At 38.6% G+C, this 12,829-nt stretch overlaps 1 protein-coding gene across 2 annotated transcripts in view; it reads left to right on the top strand.

Annotated features, from left to right (window-relative positions):
* FAM193A (family with sequence similarity 193 member A) overlaps positions 1–12,448 on the top strand; it is a 75,986-nt gene extending 63,538 nt beyond the window's left edge. For both annotated transcript variants that reach the window (XM_068679724.1, XM_068679726.1), the window contains 6 exons: positions 31–313; positions 1,425–1,611; positions 3,402–3,632; positions 5,269–6,115; positions 9,059–9,140; positions 11,571–12,448. In XM_068679724.1, the coding sequence (XP_068535825.1) occupies positions 31–313; positions 1,425–1,611; positions 3,402–3,632; positions 5,269–6,115; positions 9,059–9,140; positions 11,571–11,664 (1,724 nt within the window). In that variant the 3' untranslated portion in view covers positions 11,665–12,448. The remainder of the gene's footprint in view (positions 1–30; positions 314–1,424; positions 1,612–3,401; positions 3,633–5,268; positions 6,116–9,058; positions 9,141–11,570) is intronic.
* Positions 12,449–12,829: the final 381 nt, after the last annotated feature.

Here is a 12,829-nt window from a genome sequence, read left to right on the forward strand (position 1 = left end):
AAGCAGTATCTTTCTTTCCCCTCAATTTAGGTGAAGTGTTCCACAATATTAATAAAGAGGACCATAGACATTCTGCACCAGTTGCACCACGAAATAGTCCTACCAGTTTAGCATCCCTTCCTTCACTGTCTCCTGCTGCACTGTCTCCAGCTTCTACACCCCATCTTCCAAATCTTGCTGCTCCTTCTTTCCCCAAAACTGCTGCAACAGCCCCTGGATTTGTGGATCCTCATTCAGGTCTTTGTCCTGCTACGGTTGCACCTCCTACTTCTACCACAGACAGCTCTGTAAGTGCCCCGCCAAGTGTCTGCAGGTAAGTCTAGCAGCTGAGTGACAGAACTAACGAAGCTTTGATTTCTACAGAGCTGTATCTGTTATTTCCTAGCACACTATCCCACTGTTTGGCTGGGCACTGCAGTGCTAACTCTCAACAGGGAAGAAACAGCAGTACTAGGATTGCTCAGATAGACTTGCCAGAATGTTTGTGCTGTCAGGTACCTACTGTTACATGTAATGGTTGTGCATACCTTTTCCTTAACTAGGATACTGAATTTTGAGCATTTTTTCTTTTGCCTTGCTCCCTAATTTTTGATAAAGGTACTTTTTTTTTTTTTTTGTGGGAGGGCAGGGGGTGAGTGAGGAGTGAGCTTCAGAAGGAAGATTCACATATGTTTTGCAGATAGGACAGATGATGGTATGTTTTCACTTTTTTAACATAAGAACAAATGCTAGATGAGTTTTATTAAATATTTTCTACAGTTAAAGGAAAACCACATCACAGTTCCAGAAGAAATGAGCAATAGATGTGTTGGGCATGTATTTAAGCTGTCCTTTGGAGGGAATAAACTGCTGTGTTGCTGCTTATTGGAGAGACATACCATGTTTTCTCCTTTAAAAAATTAAGGTACAAACAGGGTAATGGCAACATCTTGTTTTTTGCTGATGCCGAATTTTTTAAGTGAGGGACTTGAAAATCTGTCTACAACCAAGGGGATTTTAGAAATAAGCTTGGCATTTTACAACTGCATAGTTGTCTTCAGACCACAAGCAATGAGATGGCAGCTATTTCAAAACCATTCCAAATTAAAGCTAAAAGTTTCTGCTTCTGAAGTTATTTTACCCGTTTTAAAAACAAGGAGGAACACTTCCACAGCTCACTCTGTTGGCTACTTATTCAGTGAGTCACCTACTGAGTTTTTCATAAATCACTTTGCCATGCATCATCAAGTCTCTCTTTTTGGTTTTGAGCATCTCCATTTGAAAGCTACTGTAAGAATGCCTTAGGATTTGATGCATCACTGGTGGCTGAAATCCCAGTTAGAGAGGTGTTCCTGGTGGATGTACATACAGCTGTACATGTTTTTTTCAGTGTTACTTGTATTATAATTTAGAGTTTGTAAAAACTTTTTCTCACTTTAACACAGTGATCCTGATTGTGAGGGCCATCGCTGTGAGAACAGTAACACATATGATCATCAACAGTATGATGGAGAGGAGAGCCAAGATGAAGACAGCTGTTCAGAGCATAGCTCAAGTACCTCAACATCCACAAATCAGAAGGAAGGAAAATACTGTGACTGCTGTTACTGTGAGTTCTTCGGCCATGGCGGAGTAAGTTGCTGGATTTCCAGTTTTATTTTTTCTTTGTCATGAATTCATCAATTGCATGTGACATTAATGCCACCCCCTTAGCTGCAGTGTAGAGCTTGCTGAAGAGATGAGTAGTAAAAGGAAGTTCAAAGCATGGGTAGCAAATAATTTTCCTCTTTGAAATGAAGAATTGAAACAAGCCTTTCCAGTTGAAAGCAGTTCAAGGGTAATAAAAATGGCTAAAAGATTTAGGAAGCAACTGACTTGGATAATAGATACCATGTTTGACTATGACATTGCAAATGGGCATTCAGCCATGTAAGTAACTTCACAAGATTCATGCGTTCATCTATAGTAGTGTAATTATAAATATTGTGGTGAGTTTGGGTTAAAATGAACTTAATGTGGGATGTTTAAAAAAGAGAGTTGGCGGCAATTTATGAACCGTTCTTCTGTCCACAAATCTTAGTTCTCCAAGTACCTATTTTAATGTGATACTAAAAAAAAAAACCTCACCTGGAACTCAAGCAGAGTTAGTTTAAATTATATTTTCATAAAAGGAAAACCCAAGCTGCATTTTGCCTATTTTCAGTATTACAAACAATTTTCTTTGCTGGTACCTTTTGATAGGTGCTGACTTGAATTTGCCTTTATAAGGTGCTTTGAAGTATAGAGTTTATACAAAATCATTTTTCCCTATTGTTTTTTTTTACTCCTTAAGGATTTGGTTGGAGCACCTTGAAGTTTTCTTTATACCCCTAACATAGCTAGTGATTCTCCTAATGGCCTTTTCATTTTCACAAGCGAAATGGCAGGAGCTGTTAAGTTACCACATCAATTTTTTTTTAATTTTTTATTTTGTGCTGGCCTTACTTGTACATCTGTGCATATAGTCTGTTTTAATAATCAGATTGCTAGTGGGATTTGAGTCTCTGGCTCTCTTTTTCCTATTTGATGGTCAGCTGCAGCTTCATCCTCAAGCCTGAAGTGAATTTGTAGCCCCTGCCCTGTGTCTGGAAGAGGCAGAGGGGGCATCCTGTGTCTTGCGTGTTCCCACGATGCCTGTGACTCCTCTGTTATTGTCAGTAGTAGGATGGCACAGTGAACTATTTGTTGTGCTGAAGAGACTGAACACTATAGGAGTTTTAGAAGTTAATAGGCTTTGCTTTGTTGGTTTAGGGAGTTGAACTGGTGCAGCTGCAAACAGGTGGGCACCAGATCTGCTGCAGGAGGGGAGCGGGGAAGGCAGGCAGGAGGACCAAAGAGGAGTTGAGAGGCTGGAGCTGAGGTTGGAAATGCAAATACGAAACATGGTTCAGGAGTTCATCTTACAGCAGTATTAACATGTTATTGATGTTCTGGGAATACGCTGGTGTGCTTTGGTGCAGGGTATCAGCCCTTCACAGTGATGGCCCTCAGGCCTGTGTAGCCCAAACCCTGGAAGAGACTTGATAGATCATGGAAATGGCAGCAAGGGTCTGCTCTCTTAAATCTTCAGATGTAGCATGCTGTGCACAAGGAAATATGAAAGTCTCCTTTCTTGCTTTTAAAGGCCTCTGTCTTCTCACTTGCACATTCTTCTGCAAAATTGGTCATTCTTCCAATTGGAAAATAAAGCTCGTGAGCTAGCAACAAGCCTGAGAGATCTGTTCCCTGTTAAATATCCACTCAGATGCACCTACACATGAAGAGTTCAGTATGCAGGTTTTGACCTTCAGTTTGGACCTTGAAGGTCTCTAAAACTTCAAAATCTCAAGAGGATTAGGTCAGTGAAACTTTTAGTCACTAAATTTTTGTCTGATGTCCATTAGCCGCCAGCTGCACCAACCAGTAGAAATTATGCAGAGATGCGAGAAAAGCTTCGTTTGCGTCTAACAAAAAGGAAGGAGGAGCAGCCGAAGAAACCGGATCAGATCTCCGAAAGGGAAAGTGTTGTTGATCATCGAAAGGTGGAGGACTTGCTACAATTCATAAACAGCTCTGAAACCAAACCAGTAAGCAGTTCTCGGGCAGCCAAGCGAGCCAGACATAAGCAAAGAAAGGTAAGATCTGAAAGTGTGCTTATCCTAGAACCTTACATTTGCATCTAAGTGTGTTTTGTGCTCAATCTTTAAGTATTATGGCTCTGTACTGATTTTATAATAATGACCTAGCTATTTTCTATGTAGTTTGTGGTATTTTGCCTGTTTGTGCATACAAAGCTTATTTATCCATTTTGATGCTTAGAAGTTACATAGAACAGGAGGATTTGTCACAATGTCCTTATTGTGTATTTTGCTGCAAGTCAGCTTTATAGTGGAATTCCCTCACTTCAGAAAGTTATTTCTAAGTGTCAACAACAAGAATTTGATAGCTGTATAGATCGGACAGCTTGAAATTGGAGGAAATTAGAAAGCTCATGTTTCTTCATTGGAATAATGGTTATGAAAGGTGACTATAAGAAGCCAGGAAACACATGGTCAGTGCTTTCATGAGGGTGGAGAAGTTAAGTTTTGAGTTTTGACATGTAGAATGATTGTGCTGGGCACCTTGCTGTTCCAATTGAAAGAGGTAGAGTGCTGTGCTGTGTGAAGGCCTATCTGAAGTCAGAGTGAAGTGGCAAGCTGCAGAGAAGAAAATAAAAATTAAAGGTTGCTTTCAAGCAAATAGGCAGAGACATTTCAAACAAAAACATCTTCAAAGTGTAATACAGAAAATATTTTTTTGAAGATGACAAAAACAACACTTGCTGAGTTAATAGAGGAAAATGATTTTTCTAAGTTAAATAAGCAGAAAAATTGCTTTATTATTGCAGTTTAAGTATTAACCTTAACATACTGCAAGCTCAAATTGTAATGAGATTGATTGCTGAATGTTTTTGAATTCTGGTAAGCGCATTGTGTGACATCACTGTAAATATTTCATGTTTGTGGATTTGTTTGCTGGCATGCAGTCTGTGTGCTTTAAATGCTTCCATGGGTTTGGAAAACCTGATGTTCATGTTACAGGGTTATGGGTTTTTTGCATGACTTCTGTAACTGTGAAAAGGGAATCCTTTATAGACACTTGTAAATGTGCAGGAAAATAACTACATGGACAGGATTGTTCTCAGTGTACAAATCCCATTTTGCTTGTTACAAAAGAATAGTACTGCACAGTTTTAGTTACTTTCAGTAACAGCTGGAAAAAAAAGTCCTATGTCTTTGTTTTACATGGTTATGGACTTAGGGCTAACTGAAAATTTCACCATCCTTAATATTTTTGACAGTTTGGAATGTGTCTTAAATGTGCTCAGTGTTTTGCTTTTAGTGACTGCTCCTCCTAATGTTAATAAACACTGAAAAGAACGTCTACCAGAAGGAAAGAACGTGTAAATGATGCAACATGCCACAAGCATGAGTTACCTTTGTAATTCACAGGCAGTTGAGAGAATGAAGCTGAATATTTTATTTTCAATGGGGCTTGGTGATTATAGTGAACTTTGATATGAAGTTAAGCTTAGCATTAGTTTAAAAAAAAAAAAAAGAAAAAAAAGATGATGAATGGTGGTTGGTAGTGACAATAGTCAAATGGGGGTCAGATAAGCTGGTAGGCTAACGCCTTAAGACTTAAGCTGTTCACACATACAACCAACAAGGATACTTAAAACTAATTTCCAAAATTTGTGTCACTTCCAATAATCCAACTGTTCTTTTGTAGCTTGAAGAAAAGGCTCGACTTGAAGCAGAAGCCAGGGAAAGGGAGCATCACCAGTTGCTTGAAGAACAGAGGCGGCGAGAAGAAGAGGAGGAGGAGAGGCTGAAACAAGAGCTACAGCGGCTTCAAGAACTTCAGCAGCTGAGGGCTGTAAAGAAAAAGAAGAAAGAACGAACAAGTAAAGACTGTCAGAAGGTGGACATGCTTACTCGAAACTGCGAGACAGTGAAGGAATCTGTCCCAAATGCACCTGAAGACATTCAGAATGGTACACTTGAGCAATCAGAAAAGATAGAAACCTCCTCTGGTTCACTGTCAAGACATGTGAATCACACAGAACAGAGGCCGGTTTCAGAGGCAGGCTGTGAACTATCTAACCCCGTAAACACTAGAGACTCAAAGCTGCTTTATCAGAAGGAGGGGAGTGTAAAGCAGCATGAGCCCCTCTCTTTTCTGCTTGATATTATGCATCAACATAAAGAAGGAAACAGCAAACAGAAACTAAAACAAATAAATAATAAACCATGTGCTGAACAAGTGAAAAAGCCTGTTGAATCCCCCAAAGCAGCTGAGATTCAGACGAAAACCAGAAACCAAATAGAAGCCAAAGCAAAAGCAGCAGAGCTCCCAACACTTGCAGAACCTAAAAAAGAGGAGAAGAAATTAAACAACAACAACAAAAAACAGTTGAACCACATAAAGGAAGAGAAAGCCCCTGTACCAAGTGAATCCCCTTCACCAAATGAGCAGCAACAAAATAATAAGCTAATACTTGCAGATTCTCCTCAACCAAAAGGCAAGAACAAGAAAAACAAGAAGAAAAAAGGGGACAAAGTCAACAACTCCATTGGTAAGTGCATAAGAAAGATGAAGAAATCATGGTTCTTTATTTTGTTTTTTTACTACTACCACTTAAGTCCAGAAGTTTATCCTTAGTCAGCCCTGCTAATGTAAATTAGAGAAACAGAAAAATAGGTTTTGGGAAAACTCAAGCCCCCGTAATTATAAATTCAGTTTGTTTTCTGGGATGCTCAGTGGTGTGATGTACGATCTTAAGTTACTTGTGTGCTTTTAGTAAACACATATACTTTTAGTAGAAATGTGGAAGAATAAACTAGCACATGCCACTGTTTTTGTGTGTTTTTTATCAGTAGAGAATGAGTTTATTTTTTGTAGTCTGTCTCTTTACTGTTTAAGAATATTTAGAATACTTGAGCAGTATGTGGAATTCCATTTTGAACTTGTTTGAAAGCAAAGCTGTTTCTCATACAGCGTTGAGCACAGTCTAAAATTGGTCTTACCCTTTGTGCAAGGGAAACCAGGGGATTCTGCAGCCAAAGAAAAATTGTTCATGCATATTCATTTTTTCAGTGGAAAATATTTTCTTGCGTTTACATTGACAGGTGTAGTAAATACAAACTAATTCACTGGTTTTTATTTGTCATTGTGAAAATTTAGTGGGATTATGTAACTTAATAATATGGAGTGTTTTTACTACATGAATACCAGTTTGTGCTAGTAAATAGATTTATCTGATAGAATTAATAAAACAACAGAAGTTGGAGGTGACTCAAACAAGTTGCACTTGCATAGTTTTCTTGCCATTGAATTTTTTGCTTTATTTCGTTTTCCTGAAAGCATCTCATGCTTAATATCAAAGCTGATGAATGCTTGCAGTGCGAGCTGGTTTGCTCTGTCAACATGCTCATCCATGCGCTCTTCTCAGGCACCAGTTTGCTCCTGTGTGTGCTTGGTCCCTCCTGGGGCTGCCTGTTGGGGTGGCAGTTTGTGGTGCAGACATCTGTCTGCTCAGAGCACCCGGTCACTCCCCAGTGATCGCACAGGAGCTGAGCAGCAGCAGTGCAGAAATTAAATGTCTGTTCTCTAGAATGATTTAGCACAGCAGTGTGAACTGCAATATTCTCGGATAAGCACATACACCTGCCCCATCCTTCTGTGGCAGTCTGTGCTTGAAGACACATGTTTCAGTATACTTCTATTTCTTAAGCTTTATAGACATACAAACCAAGCCTCTGGTTGTTGTAAGCCAGAAATGGAGCCTCGCTTTGTTTTTGTGGTTTCATGGCCAGCTTGAGTCAGCCCACCATTCTTTCTTTTAATTCGTATTTTCTCTGTTTCAATTTTGTGTCAATCTGACCGTGATACAGCCCTGAATATTTTTCTCTGAGACCTTAGTTCTTGTGTACACGGTGTTGTGGTGCAGTCTTAATTCCAGTCACTGGAAAAACACAAAACTCCAGTCCGGTTTCTTCTCCTGGTCCTACAGACCTGTGAAGGAAACCCTTGAATAGGAGTGGGTGTGTAGGTTGCTGCGGCTGCTTGCGTTTAGGTACTTCCCGCATCTCTCCTTCTCCACGTATCCACACTTACGCACACCCCCATGCTTCTTTTCTGCTACTCTAATAAGTACACTTACAGGTTCTGAAAGCTAATGTTCAAACGTGAGGAAGTACAAGGACGTTATCTCTTTATAAATTCAGAGGCATTGTGCTGCTCTCCGAAGGATCTGGACGAGGCAGTCCCTTTGCTTTGAGTCGTTCTGACTTTAGAACTAAAAGATGATGTAATACAATTTGCATTTGGTTGCAATTTCTTAAAGACATAGGATTGATGTATTAAATTAGCAAAGGCACAAAAAATGAACTAAGGAAAAATAATTGTAAAAAATGAAGTGTTAAGGCAGTGAACACTGCTTCTCTTGTGATCTGTTTCTTCAACTTATTCTGGCAGGATTTTCCAACTCTTCATTATAAAGAGGCTGAAGAAAATAGGGTACAGGGAGCCCTGTTTTACAAGGCTTTCTGGTTCTTCTGAAGTAAGTTGCAAGGCCAAGGCACACAGTTTTTGAACCGTCAGGAGTGCCTTTAGAGAAGTCATCTGTTCTCTTAGATCCAGGGGTTCTGGAAAGCTGCCCTGTGTGCTAGGTGATTTCAGTTGTGTTCTGAGTTTCATGGTTTTTGGAACACTTTCTGAGGCTGCTTCAGAGGTGAGAATGGAGTATACATGAGGTGAGAATGGAGTACACGTCAAGTCAGAAGAGGCTTTGTGAAGAAAATTCTCAAATTTCTTTCTACAAAAAGCTTTACATTTCCTGAAGCGTGTGTTTATTTCAGCAAGTACAAGAGGATCATATACTGAGACAGTATAATACACCAACGTGGTTACAGTGGCTGATGCCTAAATTCCTGCCATGTTAAAATATTAGAAAAATGTTAAATAAAAAAAAAATAAAAAAAAACAAACTAATTGCACATGGCATGACTTGCAGACAGAGCCTGATAACAGTGTCCAGGAGGAGTACAGCGTCTCTACAAAGAATTCTTGAAATTCTTTCTTTATGAATACTACTCTTAAAATGCTTCTAGAGCTGTTTAGTTAATAGCCAGGCCAACAAATTCCAAGCAAACAGTGTTCTTTTGCTGCCGAATTTGTCAATGCCCTTGTATAATTTGACCTTTCTCATTGGTGTTCCAGGTTTATCAGATCTTTTGCAATCCCTATGATCAGTACATTTACTGTTGATTTGTCTCCTCCTTACTCCTGTCTAATTCCTTCTAAAGGCTGAGCTGAGAAATACTGGTATAATGTTTTTAAGAAGTGGCTTTTCTATTATAAATTGCTATTAATTCAGCCTAAATACAAATAATGAGTAGTCCACAAGGTTCAGACAGTTCTTTAAAAGTGTCTTTAATGCAGCTTGTTCAAGCTTCTTCCTTTCTCTGTCCCTCCTCCCCATGGAACCTAACTTAGTGTAATCCTTTTCCCTTTGCAGATGATGTTTTTCTACCCAAAGACATTGATCTAGACAGTGTGGAAATGGACGAAACAGAGCGAGAAGTGGAATATTTTAAAAGGTAAAGTGCTGTAACCTCTGCCCATAAAGCTGTTGTGGTGCTTTCAGTGTATTTAATGACCAATTCCTTGTCATCGTTTTTATGTAGCTTTATGTAGCTTTCAGAATATCCTCAGCTACCATTTTTTCTATAAGCAAAATTTGAAAATGTTTATTATTCACACAGACAAAACACTTGCTAGTGTTTTTTTTAAATATATATATATAAATGCAATGTTAGATGTTAAGTACTGAACAGATAAAAACTTCTGAATTTCAGTGCAAAATGTTATTTCATGAGGGTTGTTTTTTGTTTGTTTTTTTTTTACACGTTTAGAGGAGCTATTGCTTTAGAACTTTTTATTACGCATGAAATATAGATGGCACAACTGCAGGTACTAGCTTATACTAATGCTTAAGAGGGCATGCTTACACTAGTGCAGTGTCAAGAAAAAGAATGAACGGATGTTTGTGAAACTTTGTTCTTCTGTGAGTTTTGGTTGCTTTGCCGGGGGTTATGCATCACATATTTAAATTATTCAGATATGGGAAGACAGCTCATGTGTGTGTAACAGCACGTGTTCTTCAGTAATACCATAGGTTACTCAAATTTTTCATCTTTAATGGTGACTGGGCGTGCTCGTTTCCCATAAATACTTCTCAGTGAGTCTTTCATTGTGATAGTCAAAGCTGAATGGCTACAGATCCATTAGCTTCCTACCATTGAATAATTTTGGAATCAATACTAGTGTTTCACAACTAAAACCATTTGATTAAAGGGTGTTTTTTGTTTAAGCTCAGACGTGCAGTATGGATTTCAAATGTTCTCTGAACTCATACTTTTGATAGACAATGTGCCTGGGAAGCAATGAATATCTGAGTCTTGCAAAGGACAACTGCTTCTCTGTGCTGGTTGTTTCTATATGAAATCCATGTGCCAGATTTAAATTAATGTTAACATGCAAAGAAGATGAAATTTCAGAAGTACAGACTCTATTCTTAAAAAGTATTTTTCTAAGTTGTGCCAGTTAACAGACTTTGCTATTTAAACTAAAAGTCAGATCTTATGAATTAAATGTGGCATACATTAAGTAATGCTATTGTTGGCATAGCACAAGCACTGTGCTACAAGCTGCAGGTAATATTCTTAGCTTCATTCAAGTTTGCAGTGTCTGTGATAATAAAACAGGAAAGTTCACCAATTCTTTACTCTCAATAAGATAAATGACAGAAAGTGTCCTTTACTTGCAGAAGTGTTGCTGAAGTTTGGAAATGAGTTTGTCACACATGATTCCAAATGAGCAATTAGAGCTTTTATAACTCTACTCTTTTATAACCAGTTCAGTGATTGATATCATCTACTCCTTTAATTTCATCTGTTAGGAAGTGCCCAATTCTTTATGCATGCCTGCAGTGCCCTGCTAGATGCTGTTTAGAGGAATGCCATGAAGGCACATTGAGTGTGTTCTGTCATTGGATAGTTCCTGATACAATCAATGGCAAGCCAACAACATTGGTGGAATTCATACTCTTCAATGATAATTTGTTAATTTGTCATCCTTTCTCCTTGCTTTGTTAGTAGGATGATAAATGGATACATTAATTACACCTTGACTTCAGAATTGATTTTGCAAAGTGCTTCTACCTTTGGCACGGGAAGAACAAAATAAGTTCAGTTCTTCTAACCTTCCCCCATACCTTTTTTGTTTCTCTCCTTCTGTCTGCTCCCCTTACTTGGCTTTCAGCTGTTACAGAAGCTGTGCAGCCTTTCTTTCAGAGAAGGGTGCTACAGATGGAGCTGCCTTGAAGCTATAATGGAACTTGTAGCCTAATCAAGCTACACCATACCTTGATAAAGGATTTAAACATGAATTAACTGTCAATGAAACACCTGTTCCTGAGCACATACCAAGCTCTTTCAGAAGTTCATCCATAAATGTGCAGTGTGTCCAGTGAAAGCTACTAAGTGGATTTTTATTTTTTAAAGATGCTTTTTCCAGTCCAGTCCAGTGGACTATTTATCTGCTAAACAAATCTCCTTTCACTAGGCCTTTGTCTCATGTAGTTTTGCTGTACTCAGAAGATTGGTGTTAGAAAAAGCAGTGTCCAATGCCATTGGTGCTTCTGATCTATAAATTACTTAGGTTCTTACTATTACAAGGGTTTTGGTAAATACAGCTGTGTCAGCTCTGGTTTTAGTTAACATTCAGCTAGCTTCTGTGTTGCTAAGTATGCAGTGTTCTTTGCTTCTTCTCCCAATTGTTGGTAATACAGGGGTGTTCAAAGAAATGGGTTTATGAATAAGGGGCAAGTAATTTTTTTTCATGGTATGATTTTTTTAAGCTTTGTACTTCCGAATTGGAATGACCCTTCAGAAAAGGGATACCATCAGTGGCTTGATTTTTTTTTTTTTTTGAAGAACATAAGTTTTACTCTATCACTTTTTTTTCAGATTCTGCTTGGATTCTGCTAGACAGACGAGGCAGAGACTTTCCATCAACTGGTCCAATTTTAGCTTGAAAAAAACCACCTTTGCTGCACATTGAAATGACACAATATGGGGAGGGAACCCTGCAGGAATCAATGAACGACAACTCCACTTACCTGTCCTGCTGTGCTGAGAGCTTATCTGGTCTTGAGCCAGTGCTGCCTTGCCTTGTCCCCAGTGCTGTGTGGATCTGCACTGAACCCTTTGGCCTGATAATTCTTGCGGACTGAAAAATTGCCACTTTCTACCTGAATTTGTTAGCTTGTGTGCTTGTAGTCTGTGAGTGAGACTTACTTGATTGTAGCTGTATGCCGTTGGAGTTGGAACAATAGCTCTTTTCCATCTCCTTCTGAATGCCTTGGCCTCAAAGACTTTAAATTGCTTAGGCTTGGGTGGAGGCCAAAATACTAGTTTGCATCATCTGCAGTGGCTCCTGTCACTTCTGCATTTAGCTATGTTTTGTCATTCTGACTCCTGACAAAGGAATGGACCTAGTCAGTTGTGCTTTCATCTGCTCCAGAATTCTCCTGACATGACTTCATGAAAAAGAGGCTCTTATGGGACAAGTATTTCCTCAGTTCTTTCACAATCTACTGTTTAAGAGTGTACAAGTTACGCTATTTGTGTTTTGATTTTTTTTCCTGACTTGTAGCCAGCTTGTGTAAGAATACTTGCAGAATGAGAAAATTTAAAAAGAACAGTACTCACACTATCAAATCTGTTATAGAGTGTATAATTGTATTAACACTGAAGCCTAACTGGCTACTTTTTTAACATATTGTTAAGTAATATTAAAATCATGTCTTTCTTTTTGAAAGATGGAATACATTAGTATGGCAGAAGACTTGTGTCTTGCTTTTTTCTGCTTGGGTTGGGTGAGGGGAAAAACAAACATATTGCAAAAAAAAAAATAATGGTATTCTAAACAAAATCTAATCTTGTGCCAGAATTGGTCAGTGAATGCTGCTTCATTTTAGTGTATGTCTCTCTGAACACTTGTTTGCCACCTCACCTGATGGGAAAAACTGTCCGCTGGAGCAAGGAGGACTCCTGCTGGATGCTGGAATTAAGTTCGCAAATTCTGTGAATTCCAATAATACGACTATTATAATAGGTACTTTATGAGAAACAAGGTAATCCAAGTATTTTCAATTTCTATGTTGGTATAGAAATGAAACAGGTAGGCTTGATGTTGTTGTGTAAGTATTTAACAATATAGTAAC

This window comes from Anas acuta, chromosome 4 (genome assembly GCF_963932015.1).
Source record: "Anas acuta chromosome 4, bAnaAcu1.1, whole genome shotgun sequence".
NCBI lineage: Eukaryota > Metazoa > Chordata > Aves > Anseriformes > Anatidae > Anas > Anas acuta.